The sequence below is a fragment of the Carcharodon carcharias genome, chromosome 2, assembly GCF_017639515.1.
Source record: "Carcharodon carcharias isolate sCarCar2 chromosome 2, sCarCar2.pri, whole genome shotgun sequence".
NCBI lineage: Eukaryota > Metazoa > Chordata > Chondrichthyes > Lamniformes > Lamnidae > Carcharodon > Carcharodon carcharias.
In genome coordinates this window covers 205,565,551-205,584,318 of record NC_054468.1, presented here as the reverse complement: position 1 = coordinate 205,584,318, position 18,768 = coordinate 205,565,551, and the positions used below count along the sequence as shown (strand labels likewise).

Sequence of the window (18,768 nt, the reverse complement as noted above, 5' to 3'; positions counted from 1 at the left end):
CTTTGTCACTTCCTCGAAAAATTCGATCAAGTTAGTGAGACACGGCCTCCCCTTCACAAAACCATGCTGCCTCTCACTAATATGAGGATAGACTGGAATACTATCCCTAATATCAAACTGTGTAAGAATCACATTCACTTCACAGAAGTATTAATCTTACGAGAAAGAAAAATGTGTCCAATGGCCCCTCTGATGCTGAATCCATAATTTTCCTCATCTTTCACACCCAGTTGGGTTCTTGCACTTTAAGATTGGGCTCTCAATATGCAACTCAAATTTATACAGTCATAAATTCAGGTGATTATCCAACTGCTCCAGGACTAAAACTGCTAGAGATCAATTAATTACACTCCTTTTGTAATCAATTAATTACTTATTACCACTTCAAACCAGCTCACAGTTAAATTACTAAATATACATCTTGAAACTGATGCTGGTATTAAGCAGCTAAAATGAAGTAAAGGAAAATGAATTTAAACTCAAATAAAGTAAAATATATCGAAATGGCACTTTCAACATTTATGTCCCAATCAGTCCATATGATCAGTACAGCTGTTCCAGCCTTGCACCAGATAGGTGAACATTCTTTCACCTAGAATCATGAGAGTCATTTCTAAATAGAACTTGCAAACAATTAAAGATAGTACAAACTCTTTATAATCTTTGCAATGAGAGTTTTATTATATATATAAAAAGCAACAATAATAAGCTTTTATTTTCGGACACATTAATTTGGAAATGGAAAACACATGGGCCAGGGTCTTTAGGTCGGTGAGCGGGGGCGGGGCCCACTCGCTGACATGTAAAATGACACGGGATGGCGTCAGGCGGAACTCCCAACGTCACCCCACGTCACTTCCATTTTCAGGTCAGCGGGAGCTCAGCCGAATCAGCTGTGCACCCGCTGACCTGTCAATGGCCTATTGAGGCCATTTAAAAAGTAATTGAAATAATTAATGGACCTGCCCATCCAGCCTTAAGGTTGGCGGGCAGGTCGAGAGCCCTGGCGGGCTTCAGAAAAAGCGTGAAACCTCATTCACGGGCGGGATGAAGTTTCATGAGGGTTTTTAAAAATTTATTAAATGTTTGATTAAAAGTGATGGACATGTCCCAACTCATGTTATAACTAAAAGCTGACAAGTCACCAGGTCCTGATGGACTTCATCCTAGGGTCTTAAAAGAAGTGACTGTTGAGATGGTAGATGCATTGGTTTTAATTTTCCAAAATTCCCGAGATACTGGAAAGGTCCCATTAGATTGGAAAATAGTGGATGTAACTCCTCTATTCAAGATAGGAGGAAGACAGAAAGCAGGAAACTACAGGACAGTTGGCTTAACATCTGTCATAGTGAAATTGCTGGCATCTATTAGCAAGGAGGTTATAGCAGGGCACTTAGAAAATCTCAATGCAATCAGGCACAGTCAACATAGTATTGTGAAAAAGAAATAACGTTTGACTGATTTATTAGAGTTCTTTGAGGAAGCAACAAGCAACATGGATAAAAGGGAACCTGTGGATGTGCTGTACTTAGATTTCCAGAAGGCATCTGACAAAGTGACATACCAAAGCTTACTACACAAAATAAGAGTTCATGGTGTTGGGGGAACATATTAACATGGACAGGGGATTGGTTAGCTAACTGGAAACAGAGATTAGGCATAAATGGGTCATTACTGGGTTGGCAAGATATGACAAGTGGAGTGCCACAGGAATCAGTGCTCGGGCCTCAACTATTTACAACCTATGTTAATGATTTGGATTTTAGAACTGAATGTATTATTGCTAAATTTGCTGATGACACAAAGATAGCTAGGGAAGTAAGCTGAGAAGAGGACATAAGGGGTCTGCAAAGGGACATAAATAGATGAAATGAGTGGGCAAAGATCTGGCAGAGGGACTATAATGTGGGAAATTGGGGGGGGGGGGGGGCTGTGGAGAAGTCCTGTGGAGGTTGGTCTGGGTATGCATAACAATAAATACGCAGGAGTTAGGAGCGGTTTGAAATTTTTTCTTTTAACTTTTTCTGGGTAATTGCTGATGTAATCCAGTAGGAGCCATCAGAAGTTTGAGATTGAAATTGCATTGTTCCCAGTGCAGGGCAATTGCCCAGGGGAAGTTTGCACTTAGAGTCATAGGGCAGGATTTTGCCATCGGCGAGCAGGGGGCGGGGCCCGCTTGCCAACGCGCAAAATGATGTGGGATGACATCAGACGGAACCTCCAATGTCATCCCGCCCCATCTGAATCTTCAAGAAGGCGGGGGCACAGCAAAATCAGCTGCGGGCCCGCCGACCTGTCAATGGCCAATTGAGGCCATTGACAAGATTATTTAAACAAGTAAAGGACTTGTCCGTTCAACCTTAGGGTTGGCGGGCAGGCCGGGAGCCCTGGTGGGCTTCAGAAAAAGCATGAAACCTCATCCACCGGCGGAATGAGGTTTCATGAGGGTTTTTTAAATTTTAATAAATGTACGCTTTAAAGTGATGGACACATCCCAACTCATGTGACAGCATCACATGAGGGGACATGTCAGGGAAATTTTATTTTTGCCCCTTCACCATTTTTAAATTTGCGCCGATCTCCCAGAGGCAGCACTTAGCCTTAGGGAGATGAGTGTGCTCTTTCACACGTATGCATGAAAGAACGCCCTCCTGGCTGAGGGAAACCCCACCCTCCCCTGCCTGCACAGGGAGTGCATAGCTAAACTGTCATAAAAAACTTGATAAATTTTACTTGAGATTGTTAATTCATTGGGGTTTTGAAGACTTTTTTTTTAAAAAGTGATAAAAATAAAGAAATACTGTAAACCATATTTCCTCTTGCTTTAAACTTCGTTATAAGTTTCAGAATTTGGGCTGGTGAGGAGCTCTTGTGACCTTTCTCTTCCCATTTTTACTTTCACCACATCCCAGGGAATGTGGTGTCTTTTATGAACAAAGCTTCAATTCCCCTTCTCAATAATTTACTTGCCAAGTTCATGGGAGTTTCACATTGAGACCATCCAATCAGCTGCTTTTGTTGTTTATCTCCCCTCACCTAGCCCATTAGACCAGACTTTCTCTAAAGTTCCCCCCTTGCCCTAGCCTTCAGCTCATAAGCTTCTCTTCAGTCTCTCCTCATGTCCTCTCCAAGCTCATCTTGTCCATGAGGCTGGCATTCTTCTCCTTCAACCCTATTTCCACTAAACTGCTAACCACCCAACTTCCCTTCCTGGCTTCCATGTTAGCTCATATTGTGAATGGTTATCTTTCCTCAGGTATTGTCCTTTTTCTCTTATCTGCTGTAATCAGCCCTCTCCTCAGAAAAACAACCCTTGAACCCTCCGTCCTTATGAACTCCTACTCTGGGGAGGCGGTGGCGTTGTGGTATTGTCACTGGATTGGTAATCTAGAGGCCCAGGGTAATGCTGTGGGTTCAAATCCCACCGCGGCAGCTTGTGGAATTTGAATTCAATAAAAACATTCTGGAATTAAAAGTCTAATAATGACCATGAAACCATTGCCAATTGTTGCAAAAGCCTATCTGGTTCACTAATTTCCTATAGGGAAGGAAATCTGCTGTCCTTTCCTGGTCTGTAAATCCAGACCCACAGCAATGTTGACTCTTAAAAAAGGGCAATTAGGGATGGGCAATAAATGCTGGCCTTGCCTACATCCCAAGAATGAATAATACAACAACCCGTTTCCAATCTCCCTTCCCTGGAACTCCATGTTTGAATCCCTACAGGTTTCTAATCTTGCCACAGCACCTAAATGTCTCTTATCAAAGTTGCATAATTTCCTATGTGACTATGACAATGGTAAACTATCTCCCCTCATTCTTCTCAACCTGCCTGCACCCTTTGGCACTGTTGACCACATCATCCTCCTCCAGTGCTTTTCCAGTGTTGTCTGGCTGACATTATCTTGGTTCCATTCTTATCTATCCAGTGTAGCCAGGGAATAACTTGCGGTAGCTTCTTTCCCCACACCAGTGAACTCTGGTGATCTAGCACAAAAACAGAATTACCTGGAAAAACTCAGCAGGTCTGGCAGTATCGGCGGAGAAGAAAAGAGTTGACGTTTCGAGTCCTCATGACCCTTCGACAGAACTTGAGTTCGAGTCCAAGAAAGAGTTGAAATATAAGCTGGTTTAAGGTGTGTGTGGGGGGGGGGCCGGAGAGAGAGAGAGAGAGAGAAGTGGGGGGGGGTGGTGTGGTTGTAGGGACAAACAAGCAGTGATAGAAGCAGATCATCAAAAGATGTCAACAACAATAGAACAAAAGAACACATAGATGTTAAAGTTGGTGATATTATCTAAACGAATGTGCTAATTAAGAATGGATGGTAGGGCACTCAAGGTATAGCTCTAGTGGGGGTGGGGAGAGCATAAAAGATTTTAAGATATGGAAATAGGTGGGAAAAGAAAAATCTATATAATTTATTGGAAAAAAAAGGGGGAAACAGAAAGAGGGTGGGGATGGGGGAGGGAGCTCACGACCTAAAGTTTTTGAATTCAATATTCAGTCCGGATGGCTGTAAAGTGCCTAGTCGGAAGATGAGGTGTTGTTCCTCCAGTTTGCGTTGGGCTTCACATTGTTGTTGACATCTTTTGATGATCTGCTTCTATCAGTGCTTGTTTGTCCCTACAACCACACCCCCCCTCCACTTCTCTCTCTTTCTCTCCGCCCCCCCGCCCCCCCGACATACCTTAAACCAGCTTATATTTCAACTCTTTCTTGGACTCGAACTCAAGTTCTGTCGAAGGGTCATGAGGACTCGAAACATCAAATCTTTTCTTCTCCGCCGATGCTGCCAGACCTGCTGAGTTTTTGCAGGTAATTCTGTTTTTGTTTTGGATTTCCAGCATCCGCAGTTTTTTTGTTTTTATCTCTGGTGATCTAGCCTTGGGCTTTCTCATCAACATGCTGTTCCTCAGTGACTTCATCCAAAATCACAGTGTCACTTCTTACATGGCTCAGTTCTACCTCACCGCCACCTCTCTCAATCTCTCCGCTGTCTGCAAATTGCCAGACTGTTTGTCCAACATCTAGTACTGAATGAGCAGAAATTTCTTCCAGTGAAATACTGGGGGATGATTGAAGGCATTATATTTGGTTGCTACCACAAACTTTGTTCCCTAGCCATTGACTCCATTCCTCTCCCTGGCAAGTGTTTGAAACAGAACCGGACAAACTTGATGTTATATGTGACCCTGAAATGAGCCTCTTGCCACTTGTTCGTGTCATCACAAAGACCGCCTATTTCTATCTCCATAATATTGCCTGCCTCCGCCTCAGCTCATCTGCTGCTGAAACCCTCATTCATGCCTTTGTTACCTCTTAGACTTGATGATTTCAACACACACCTGACCAGCCTCCCATGTTCTACCCACCTCCAGCCTCCGTAAACTTGAGCTCATCCAAAATTCCATGTCCTAACTCACACCAAATCCAGTTCACCCATCACCTTCTGCTCACTGACCTATATTGGATCCCAACCTGACAACATTTTGATTCTGAAGTTCGCATCCTTGTTTTTAAATCTCTCCATAGCCTCTCACCTTATCTCTTCCAGCTTCCAACCCTCTGGGATATTTGAGCTCCTCCAATTGTCAACTTGCACATCCCCAATATTAATTGCTATACCATTGGAGGCCCCTACCTTCACTTGCCAAAGTGCTACTCCCTGAAACTCTCTTAACTTCCGAGCCATAACTTCCGAGCTCCCCAGTGTCGGATTGTGGGGGTACCCCAAAGATGCGCTGGGAAATTCCCTTTGGAAGTTCACGGGTAAGGTTTACATGGCAATTGCCCAGAAGTGAGGAGGAAAGCCTTAGGTTACAGGATGATACAGATGGGCTGGTAAGATGGGCAGAGGAGTGGCAAATGGAATTTAATCCTGAGGCGTGCGAGGTAATGCATTTTGGGAGGACTAACACGGCAAGGGAATACACAATGAATGGCAGGAACCTAGGAAGTACAGAGGATCAGAGGGACCTTGGTGTACATGTCCATAGATCCCTGAAGGCAGCAGCACAGGTAGATAAGGTGGTTAAAGCATAGGGGATACTTGCCTTTATTAGCCGAGGCACAGAATAAAAGAGCAAGGAGGTTTTGTTGGAACTGTATAAAACCCTAGTTAGGCCACAGCTGGAGTACTGTGTGCAGTTCTAGTCACCACACTATGGGAAGAATTTTTTCCCCGTTGGGGGGAAGTGCAGGAGTGGCTGTGGACAGGCGTGCCTCCGATCAGCACCCCCAATTGGGGGTGTGGCACCATTTTACATGGGTGGGCCAAATTAAGACCCGCCCAGTGTGACATCTGCCAGGAAAGCGCTTTGCCATGACAGTTGTGCCTTTTATACAAATGCTGTGATACACAGATGGATAGCTGTTACACCTTGACACCATCACAATGAGATGTTCATCTTTATCGTTCCCCCACATTCAGACATGATAGAATTTTAGAGTTACACTGATCTTTGACAGGTTAACCTAACTCCTAAATGCTATGGTATTACAACCACTGAAAAAACACCATCTATATTTCTGCTGCTTGGATCAATTTGCTGCTTGCAAATCAGAAATTCCAGATGGCGTTAGCCTCTTTAAAAAGGTTAAGTAAAATTATGAAAAAAAATTGAAGAAAATGAATTCAATTCAATCTACAAATATCAACTTCAAGGCTAGTGCTTCTAATTACTGATTGGTTTCATCTTTGATATACAACAGATGGGTTGGTCATTTATTGTGACACAGTAAACGTACCTGCCGCAAGCTGTGTTTGGTACCAAGAGCTATAGCTCCATCTTGTGGTAAAGAGCACTTTTTAAAAACGTGATTGTGGAGTAACAATTCTGTATAAGTCCAATTCCAAAACATTGACCTATTTTACATCTTTATTGAGGCTGTCTGATCTACTGTGTAAATCCAACATTTTCTGCTTTTGCTAATGAAATATTAGCCTCAGTATGAAAACAAATGGCATGGCCACTAAACCACCCGTCTGCACCAGCAATAAAAGCCTGCCTAATATTTTTAGTTAGGACAGTTTAGTTTTTGAATGAGTCATCTGGAAATTAACTAACAAATAGCCAATTCCTCTAAAAAAAATTAAGTCACCAGAGACACTTAACCCAAGAGAATACTTGAGGCAGACCTGAAATTTGCAATACAAACATCCAGAAATAGTGAAATTTGATCAGCGACTGATTACAGTTCCCAAAATGCCAATTATTCTGCAGTCTTAGCAAATCAAGCAATTTAGGCAGTGTAATTTCAGCAGAGGCATTTGAAGTGTAATGTATACATACCATTGCAGGACCCACTTCATCGCTGTGCTTTCATTGGCGATACAAGCTGGACATGCTGAAAAAGGGCAGACGGCAGTGGACAGATAGCAAGATTAAGCAACATTTACAACATAAATAAACAAAAGGATTTTCTAGTTTGCAAGAACAGCGTGGCATTTTTAAGCAAAGAAAATTTCTTTCCATGTGCATAAAACAGTTGTTTAAATAGAATGGCTGCTGATAATAAGCAGTGGGTGCTTGCTATGGATTACATGCAGAACAAGATAACAAGGGGAAAGCCTCAGGTGTCAGAGGTGCTATTTTTTTAAAAAAGTGCAACAGCATGTGTTTTTTAATCATTTGAAAGCTACAATTTTATTTAGTAATGCTTACACACACAAAAAAGAGGATTAACAAGACTCCAAAACCCTCAACACCATGTAGGAGTGCAAATTGCATATAGCTGCTCAAAGTACTTTAAGTGAAAATTTCATTTTTCCTCATTCAGGTGCATAGTTTAGATTACCTCATAAGTAAAAGAATTAAACTTCAATTTATAAATGCAATAAAACTTGTTTTGTGATTTCAATTCATTCCAAATCTTCATAATGCAACATCAAAACCTCAAGAGGTCACACAGCTGTACAGTTAAATCACCATCTTAAACACCTGGGGCAATTTAAAATACTAATTTACTTATTAGCGATGTGCACCCGATCAAGTGCACAAGCTAATGTACATAATTTCCATTCTTCTCATTACACACATAATTCAAGCATAAAATTGCCAATTTGTTATTTATTTCAACTGAATTTTCATTGATAATTACATTAGAAAAATATTTGAGAAACCATTTTCCCATAAGCACCTAAAATTAACACAAATTCTTAAATTGTGATGTTCCATGGATTTAAATGTAAATGAAAACAAGGCAAAAGAAGCAACAATCAGTAGCTTTTGCCAATTCCTGAGCACTGACATATGCAACCTTATGATTGTATTAGACATCATTTCAAACAAATTGGATATCCTTCATCTGCACTTATTGTGCGAACATATCTAACTTCAATTCTCACACCGTAATTTGAAGCACGTATTTAAATAGTCTGTTGCTCTTCAGGGTAAAGTGTGAAGTACAGTGTAGTTGGGTTAAATGAAGCAGAATGGGAGGAGGCTCATGTGGAGCATAAACACCAGAATAGGTCAGTTGGGTAGAACTGTGCTGTAAATTCTATGTAAGTATACTACACTCATAGGAATAAACTGTAGTGCCATTTTAGATCATTATGATTCAGTGTTTGTATCAGTTAGGATCGATTTTGAAAGAATTTATAATAATCAGATATTGAAAAGCTCAAAAATATTAATGGAAGCTTAAGCAATGAAATAGGAAATTGGAAAGGATAGCATGTGCATCATCGAGTTCTGATAGTTTTTACTAGTGTGCCTTTATGAATATAGATCAGCACTTTCTGAATAAAATGTAAATAGAAAGTACTTCAAAACAATGTTTAAACTTACAGAATCATGCAGTTTTAGAGCATGAAAGGAGGCCATTCACCTATATTTTCTCCTTTCCTTCCTCTCTGTTAGGGGAAAATTAAAAATGCTAAAAGAGAACACTAAGAATTTGCTGAATATACTTAAAAGCTCCAAGCAGCCATGGATGCTAAACCTATTGACAGCTGAGGATAAACAGATGGACATTGCACACAAAGGAGCTTTGAGTTTTGTGTGATTTACAAAGTTTTAAGAGATAAGCTAATATTTAGGCACAGACAGAGCCATGCAAGTGGTAAAATGGTGTGTTGAAGCCTTGAGAGCTGGACTGGAGATAAAACATAACATAAAGTTAGTTTAGGTATACTCCTCTCTCAGATAGGGACGGGGCAGATGGTTTAGCTTAGATATGGGAGGACATACAATGGACAGAGGGGTCTTTGATGAAACACAAGCAGTCTTGAGTTGTGGGAACCAAGGTCTTTGCGTATGTGTTTTAATTTTGATTGGATAATATAATTATGTATACACCCTTTAGAATAATTGGTTAGCAGAATCGCATGTTTATGTACTCAATAGGATAGTTTTAATATGATAGCTGTGTGTCGGTTACCAAGTGGATATATTTAAATGTACTGAAATGAATTGTGATAAGAAAAAGTATATAAGTTACGAGACTTTGTAACTACAGCAGAGTACCTCTGGATAGACTCAAAGGGTCTCCCTGCATATGCCGGTAACAAGCTTGAATAAACCGTCTTGTTAGAGAATCCAAACAATGGATATCCTGAGTTATTTATCCTGACCTTAGTCCCGGTCTGAGCCTTAGTTTAAGAGGGAAGCTGCCCCATGCGAAAGCCAGATCAACCCGGGTTCTCAGAGGAGGTTGAATCCGCCCCACACTCTCCAATATCCTTACACATGTTGTTGCCACCCAAAACATGCCCATCATTCCCAAAACTCCATGTTGGAATCTCTGCCACAATACTAAAACAGTTCTTATCAAAGTCACAAACAGCATCCTATATGACTTTGACAAGTGTAAATTATCCCTCCTCATACTTCTCGACCTGTCTACAGCCTTTGACATGGTTGACCGCATCACCCTCTTCCAATGCCTTTCCACAATCATCCAGCTTGGTGGCACTGCTCTTACATATTCAGTTCTTATCTATTTAATCATGGTTAGAGTTGGAACTTGCAATGGCTTCCTTTGGGGACCTGCTCCCCACACAGTGAGGGGTAAAGAGTTGGGCAATTGGGAGCAAGGGTTAACTCTCAGTGCGCCCACTCCCCCCTTCCAATTCCAGGTCCCTTGATCAGGCACCGAGTGCCTTTGCACAAGGGCACCCGCGTCCCAACAGCCCACCAGCAACCTTGACAGTTTGCTTTTCGGCCTTCCCACATGGTGACTGACCCACCCGCTGCTGGTTACATAGCAGTGGCAGCAAGATGGAGCACTTAAATGGACATTAGTTGCATTAATTGGGACAGAGGCTTGGAGGCGTCAGGGACCCAACCAGCACCCTCCCTCCCAATTAAATGTCCCTCCTGCCTCCAAACTCACCTTCTATCTAATTATTAAATTCTATCCAAAGTACTTATTTAGCATTTCTATTATTCGTCACTCTCCACTATAAGCCCCTCCTTCATCTCTTCCCCAATAGTTCCTATCCTCTTGCTACTAACATGCCTTTAAGGATGTCTACTATTAAGCTGATATATTTTTGCTAATTTTCCCATTATCCTTACATATTACCTTTTCTAATTTCTCTTCTATATTTTGTTTCCAAATTCTTCATATTTATCCTGATTTTCTTTATTTTATCTAAGTTTAAATACTTTTTTATATTCAGTTTTGATCTAATCTCTCTATTCTTCGATGAACTCTAGCCTTTGATACATTTTTTCTCCCTTACCAGAATATATATATTTCACTGTACCCTTGCCAATTATTCCTTCCATTTAAATTGGACCTGGTTCCTATTTATTTTGCTCTAATTTGTTCTTTTGAGTCAATTCCTTTGTCCTAGACTTTTATGTCTTTTTATATTTATTATTTATATTTTGATCACCTATTTGTTCTGCTTCACTCTCAAAAACTAGGCCAAGTAGTTGTTTCTTCTTTGTTGAAACAAGGGAGTTATGGTGAACCTTTATAAAATACTGGGTTAGCCTCAAATGGAGTATTGAGTACAGTTCTGGACGCCACACCTTAGGAAGGATCTGAAGGCACTAGCGAGGGTAATTAATTGGCCACTTTAGGGCCTCAATAGGCCCAAGGGCAGGTGGGCCACCCAACGCTGCCATCACCCCACATAAAATGGGTGGCAGGTCAGAGCGGGCAGGTAGGTGGCAGGCATGCCACATACTGCATTTTATGAGCTATCCCTGCCTTCAAACACACTGGCGGGGGACCGTAAAATACCACCCGAGAACATCAGGTACTTATTTATTTAAAAATGTTTTTTCTTCACTCTCCTTGCACAGCCCCACTCTGCCCCAGGTCTCCTCTGTGATTTTTTTTTTTGCCGGGAAAACATTGTGAACCCTATTTGCGCTCTGTGCAAATGGATAGGTTTTAAATGAGTTAATATCTCACTCTATGTCTCATTCTCTGACCATTCCACATTGCACAGGTTGCAAAAATTGTGTGAAGTCAGGGAAATTTCATCAATGAATTTCAGTGCTTTATAGAAACTACAGGGGAGTGATACATTCACAGAAACCCACTAATTTAGCAAAATCTGAGGCAGTCAACAGAACCCAAGAAATATATTCAACCCCAAATAAAAGAAATGAGGTGAGAAATACAAGTAACGAAATGAAAGAAATTAAATGATCAGAGAGCAACAGGAACAAGAACAGAATAACCGAATGACTAATTTATCCATTTAGTTAATATGTATGTAGTCTTTTAAATCTTTTTATTTCCTGTTTCTCCAGGCAGCATCCTCAATTATTCCAGGGTTGCTTATCCCATGATTTTCATACAGAGCAGGACAAGGAAGCAGGCCCCAAGTCTACCTCAGCCAGTATGGGGAGAACTCCATGCTGTTGGCATTATTCTCAACCACACACTAGCTACCTAGCCAAATGAGCTAACCCACTGCCTCGATTTTTGCCTTAAGACATTTAATTGGTTTTACAAAATATGTTTGGTCCAATTATTGAAATATCTGCTCCTACTAGTCTTTACTTTTGATTGCATTTGTGAAAAGAACTATATAATACACTGATCGAACCATTCCCTGCCATGTAGTGGATACTGCAATTTAAGTAGAATGAAGTGTTGGAACTTTTCAAAATATGGAAAACAGTATCTTACATAGCCCTACAACAGCTGATGAAATGACATATACACTCCAACTGGAACATTAGTCTCACCCCAGCTACATCCAGATGACTGTGGCGAGCAAAGCATTCTTTGAATCCAATCCATCCTGCTAGGCAAACACACACTGTGTAATGTAAGAGGAAATGGTTTAGTGTTCAAGCTAAGCATCCTCATTAACAAGTAATCCATTTATGGCAATGGTACTTATAGTACAGCTAGGGGTAACTTGTAGCCTGTCTCCTGCTTACCAACTTACCAACCTTTAATAAACCTGCTACTTGATGAATTTCTGTTTGTGGTGTGCTCAGCAGTAAAATGTTTACACTACCGAAATTCAGTGCTTTTCTTCTCTTGCTGATAATGAAACTCAGAATCATCCTCTCCCTTTTGTAAAGTGAGACAAACTACAAAAATAAAAGCTGCTTTTGTTGTTGAAAGAATTCCAACTGTCCACAGTGACATATTTGGATTAAGAGATCACTATGTAGAGAAATCATAGGCACAGTATTCCTTCACTCCATATTGCAACATGTTGGAAACACTCCAGAGTGTATTCCTGAGCAAGGCTCAGTTGGGGACTCTGGCTCACAATAAAAAGCTGAAGTTAACAAACTTCTACTGTAACATAAACAATGCATATCTTCCATGGATTTTGTGCTTGTGAAGGTAGACAGTCATTTTTACATTGGTTCACTGGAAACTACCACTACACTATTATTCATCTTAGGCAAACTTAAACAAAACACAAGGTAAACTGCAGAGAACGACAAGTGCTATTTTTGTCCTCCTTTGCAGAAGAACAGTGAAAACATAATTTTAACTGTCTCCTTCTATGTGACATATCAATATTGTGAAGGAAGACACAACATTCACAATTAGCCCAGAAATTATACAATTTTTAACTGAATGTTTTAAATGATTCAATAGTATCTTTACACTTCAGATAACAATTTGCCATATTAGAATTCTATTTGTCCCCAATTAGAGTCGTGCAGATTTCCCATGTCCCCACTGCTTTCAAGTCAAAAGGAAAGCACAAAACTATGTATGTGTGAAATTCCAAAGCTAGCAATGTTTTTGATGTTAAATCAAAAGTTGATGATCCTTTTTGTTCTATGCTAATACTGGAAATATTTGAAGAGCAATTCATGTAAACTTCTTAAACTTTAAAACTGAAGCTTGCTTTGTACTGTTTGCAGTATAACAGTGGTCCAAGATGGCACCACATTCAACTTTGAACTGAAGTTGATTTGACTTCTGTTTGCTGCTCCACTGCTGTAATGGAAAATAAGTACAGCCTGTCTTCAACAGTCTGCATGAATTTCAATAGGGTTTTGCCAACAGTCAATGGTGATGGCAAATAAAATGAACACGTTTTGAACTGATTTAACAAAACATAAAAATGAAATAATTGTCTTGTTATATGCCAGTCACTATGAACATATTACTACAAATACTGAACAAACTCCTCCTGCTCTTCTCTTTCCAAGTAATAAAATAATTTTGATCATTTTCTTCAACATGACATAACATAAAGCAAAATACTACTTTCGCTTTAAACTGCACTGCTTGTATAAAGTTTTTCAAACTGTTGGTTGAGATACATTATTTCAATATAATTTATATTTCCAATATTCTTTAAATATTACAATTAATGCCCTCAAGTTTAGCAGGAGATCACTATTGACTGCAAACAATAAACTGTGCCAGGATAACAATACACAGTATTAGACTGCATTGAAACCACATCCATTTGAATGAGGTGCTGATACATGGAATTGAACGTTAAATGACACTTAAGTCCCTAACAAAGACTACATGTCTAATTTGATGAGTTCGAAATAACCCAAGTTCTTATCAGTAAATGCTTCTCCTCCATGATAAAACAGACAGTGATGGCATTAATCAGCATTGATTAACCATACAGTGCTACCCACCACTCCACTACCGCCACTCCCACCACCCCCACCACCATCACCACCAGGTTCATCACAAAATTCCTAAAAGAACAGACATAATAATTACAGTTGAACTGAGCTAGACAGCAAGGATGCAAATTCAGAGCCTAGTCGGTGCCAAGTTTGTTGATCTCAGCCAATACAACAACTCTAATTAGCCTCTATGTCCCAAGGCTGAGGTGAGAATGAAAAGGAATCAGCCAAGATCACACTTCTAATGCTTATTAAGCAATTCCTGCTAGATTATGCTCAACCATCCCACCCTCCACGGTTATGCGAATTGTCAATACTCATTACCAATTTGTTGCTTGAATAAATTAGCCGGCATCTTTGGATTGCATCCCAATGTGAAGAGGAGAGTGGGAGAAAACTGGCTATTATTTTAATAAAATAATGAAGAAAATTATTAAGCATTAGGGTCACTTACCATTGGGATTGCTCTGAACAAGTGCACTGGGAACCAAGACAGACTCTTCAAAAATATTTACCCAAATTGCAAAAGATTAACAGTACAAAAACATCTTTCCAAAGGTTTCTCAAATCTGCTCAATATTCTAAAACAACCCATTTGTGCTTCTATGCAGTTTCACCTTAGTTTTTCATTTTTCTGCAGGTGTACTGAAGTTGCCATTATATAGAAAAATAAAAGTTAATTGTAGTTACCTTTAATAACTGAGGCTTCTGCTAACAGTCTTTTCTTATAAAGTGGTTCATCTTCAATACAAAGGTCATCGAATCCTATGCGGGCATACATGCTGAGCGCATCACGATATGACCCCTCCACAAAATGCAGTTTTGCTAAGGTAAGAATGGCTTCAGTCATCAGATTGTGCTGAAAGAGGAGAACAAGGCTGTTGGTGCGCATCACAGAAAGTTTCTCATTTTTTTTTTGAAAAAAGCTTAGAGCTTTAATTTATGAGTAAATTCCAAGAATAAGAAACCTTTATCTCATCTCAAGTTTGCTCTCGGCTTCAGTAATAATATAGCTGTTCTCTGCTTGTAAGACTGATTGCAAGACAAAATATTCATATTCTGATATGCAGGATATACAATATACATGAAAAAATATAGCATTGGTATTGTTGGTAGTAATATATTCGTTAAATTCCATTAATTTAATTAATTAAACTGCCCTTGACATCAGGGCAGCATTTGACAGTGTGGCATCAAGGCCTAGCAAAATTGAATCCAATGAGGATCAGGTGAAAAGTCTCCACTGGTTGGAATCATACATAGCACAAAAGAAGACGTTTGTGGTTGTTGGAGGTCAATCACCTCAGCTCCAGGGCATCATTGCAGAAGTTCCTCAGTATCCTAGGCTTGACCATTTTCAGCTACTTCATCAATTACCTTCCTCCAACATAAAGCCAGAAGTGGGGATGTTCACTGATGATTGCACAATGTTCAGTATCATTTGTGATTCCTCAGATTTTCAAGCAGTGCGTGCCCTCATGCAGCTGGACCTGGACATCATTCAGGCTTGAGCTGATAAGTAGCAAGCAACATTCACAAACCCAACTGCCAGGCAATGGCCATCTCCAATAAGAGAGAATCTAACCATCTTCCCTTAACTTTCAAGGGCATTATAATCGCTGAATCCTCCACCATCAACATTCTGGAGGCTACCAATGACCAGAAACATAACTGGATCAGCCACATACATACTGTGGCTACAAGAGCAAATCAAAGGCTGATAATTCTTTGGTGAGTAACTCACCTCCGGACTCCCAGAAGGCACGAGTCAGGAGTGTGATGGAGTGCTCTCCACTTGCCTGTATGACTGCAGCTCCAACAACGCTTGAGAAGCTCCACACCATCCAAGATAAAGTAGCTTGCCTGATCACTTCCTCTATCACCAGTACACTTGTCAGCAGACTGTATCATCTACAAAATTCATTGCAGCAACTTGCTAAGCCTCCTTCGAAATGGCCTTCCAAACCAGCGACCTCTACCACCTAGAAGGAGAAGGGCAGCAGAAGCATGGGAACACCATCACCTCCAGGTTCCCCTCCAAGCCACACACCATCCTGACATGGGAACTATATCACCATTCATTCACCACTGCTGGGTCAAAACCTGGAACTCCCTTCCTGACAGCACTGTAGGTGCACCTATAACAGATGGACTATAGCAATTCAAGAGGTGGCTCACTATCACCCTCTCAAGGGCAATTAGAGATGGGCAACAGATGCTTACCTTGCCAGCAATGTTCACATACCACGAATGAAGAAAAAAAATACTGAAGTTGTACAACATGAATCATGAGTTTCAATAAATGGTGCAGTAAGTTTTTATGTCTGACAGATGGACTTAATCAAGGCAGGTGGAAAAATATCTCCTCTGTCTACAAGAATTAAAGAAAAGAATCTGCAAAGCTTCAATCCACTGCCTTGTTTGGAGCCCCAGAAGGCAATCTGACTCAGACGAGTGGTATTGGAAATGAAAAAAATGTAACACTGGTGCAATAAGGGATACTCTCCTGGGGCTAGTGCAAAGTAGACGTTTCTCTCCACATCTAATCATACTATACTTGACCAAGGAGTGCTTGAAACTGGATGGCTGCAATGGAAAATATTCCATTCCACAAGCTGACATCCCTCATTGGAACAAAATCAAAGCCTACTTTTTTAGTGTGTTTTAAAAAAATGTACAATGCTAACAGAGTTTGTGTACACAGGAGATTAACCTCTGCCCTTCATCCCCAAATTACGATACATCACAGAACCAGCCTCTGTAGTGAAGGACAAAGGTCAACAGCTAAAATCCACAAGTCATGTATTCTTGAAGTTGACCTCTAACTGTGGGGAAGAAATTTGAACACTCTCATAAGTGGATGGATCTAGGGAACATTTTTCAAATTTTTTGGATATCAGGAACATCAGAGATAGGAAACAGCAAATGTGGAAAGCTTGCAAACATTCTCTCTCTCTAATTCATTTATTTTCATTTAATTACTTCTATTTAAAAGGTCTGTATATGATGGTAAGAAGGGAAAACTACATGAAGAAAGGGGAGACACTCCATCAGATTTTTGCTCCCTCCCCCACCCCATGGAAAATTGCTTAACCACCATTCAGTGCAAGATCAAGAACTGTGTGAAGCATGAGTTGGAGGGATTAAACAGGCATTCCACTACCTCAGTGTTAATGCTGGAATCCTGTTACAATGATTTACATGCTTTAGTTTGTAAGCAAGAGCAGCTGTTACTAATTGGGGAAGGATTAGGGAATTATTCCTAAGCATATAAGAACTGGTTTATGCTGGTGTAGGGGAAGGAAAAGGGGAGTTTGTGCTGATACTCTCTGAATAGCCCTGCATTAAGAAAAAGGATTGGCTCCAGGTATGTCCTTTATTCAATGTATGAAAAGTGACTAACATCCATATGTTCTGAAGGCCTAACATTTCAGCAGCTTTTGATTGGAAGCAACAAAAGAAAATACAGGTGCAAACCATCAATATGATTTAGGGTCTAATTTCTTCTGGATGCAAAGTGAAAATATAGCTACAGCAAACACTGAAGATTGTGACAGTTCAGTAAAAATACATTTTACATACAAGTAAAATATAACCTATAGATGAACTAAAAAATTAAATTTTCTTGGCCCAGAATGCAAGGAGCATCTTAAAAAGAATTATAGATTACTAACATTCAAAATTTTTCATTGAAGTATAATTTTAACCAGAACAAAGGAGAACTCTACTTATGATTAGGATCTGCCATTAGCCCCAAAACTGCATCTCATTCAATAATATTTTCTGGTGCTCTGCTTCAAGCACTTTATTATATCTACACTAAAGTAGCAGCAGTTTTCTCCAGTAGGCTTTCTGCTTATCTAATGCTGTAGGAAAGGAAAAAATACAGACATATATGAATGTCTGATTTTTACATATAGGTGTGTATTTGTATGGCATAACATTGGTATGATATATGTGACCTGCCTGAAGACCATAAGACATAGGAGCAGAAATTAGGCCATTCAGCCCATTGAGTCTGCTCTGCTATTCAATCATGGCTGATAAGTTTCTCAACCCTATTCTCCCTGCAACCTTTGATCCCCTTACCAATCAAGAACCTATTTATCTCGGTCTTAAAAAAACACTCAGTGACCTGGCCTCCACAGCCTTCTGTGGCAATGAATTCCATAGATTTACCACTCTCTGGCTAAAGAAGTTTCTCCTCATTTCTGTTCTAAAAGGTCTTCCCTTTACTCTGAGGCTGTGCCCTCGGGTCCTAGTCTCTCCTACTAATGGAAACATCTTTCCCACGTCCACTCTATCCAGGCCTTTCAGTGTTCTGTAAGTTTCAATCAGATCCCCCCCTCATCCTTCTAAACTCCACTGAGTATAGACCCACAGTCCTCAAACGTTCCTCATATGTTAAGCCTTTTATTCCTGGGATCATTCTCGTGAACCTCTTCTGGACCCTCTCCAGGGCCAGCACGTCCTTCCTGAGATACCGGGCTGAAAATTGCTCACAATATTCTAAATGTGGTCTGACCAGAGCCTTATAAAGCCTTAGCAGCACATCCCTGCTTTTATATTCTAGTCCTCTCGAAATAAATGCCAACATTGCATTTGCCTTCCTAACTACCGACTCAACCTGCAAGTTAACCTTAAGAGAATCCTGGACTAGGACTCCCAAGTCCCTTTGCACTCCAGATTTCTGAATTCTCTTGCCATTTAGAAAATAGTCTATGCCTC

At 40.3% G+C, this 18,768-nt stretch overlaps 1 protein-coding gene across 8 annotated transcripts in view; it reads right to left on the bottom strand.

Annotated features, from left to right (window-relative positions):
- Nucleotides 1–18,768, bottom strand: part of LOC121272215 (tetratricopeptide repeat protein 7A-like) — a 319,628-nt gene that overhangs the window by 286,976 nt on the left and 13,884 nt on the right. For 5 of the 8 annotated variants that reach the window (XM_041178745.1, XM_041178766.1, XM_041178758.1 and 2 more), the window contains one exon: nt 14,731–14,899. In XM_041178745.1, coding sequence (XP_041034679.1) covers nt 14,731–14,899 — 169 coding nt within the window. Of the gene's footprint in view, nt 1–7,293; nt 7,349–12,159; nt 12,234–14,730; nt 14,900–15,784; nt 15,826–18,768 lie in introns of those variants that run through there. The other 3 variants (XM_041178788.1, XM_041178781.1, XM_041178798.1) reach the window with 3 other exon arrangements.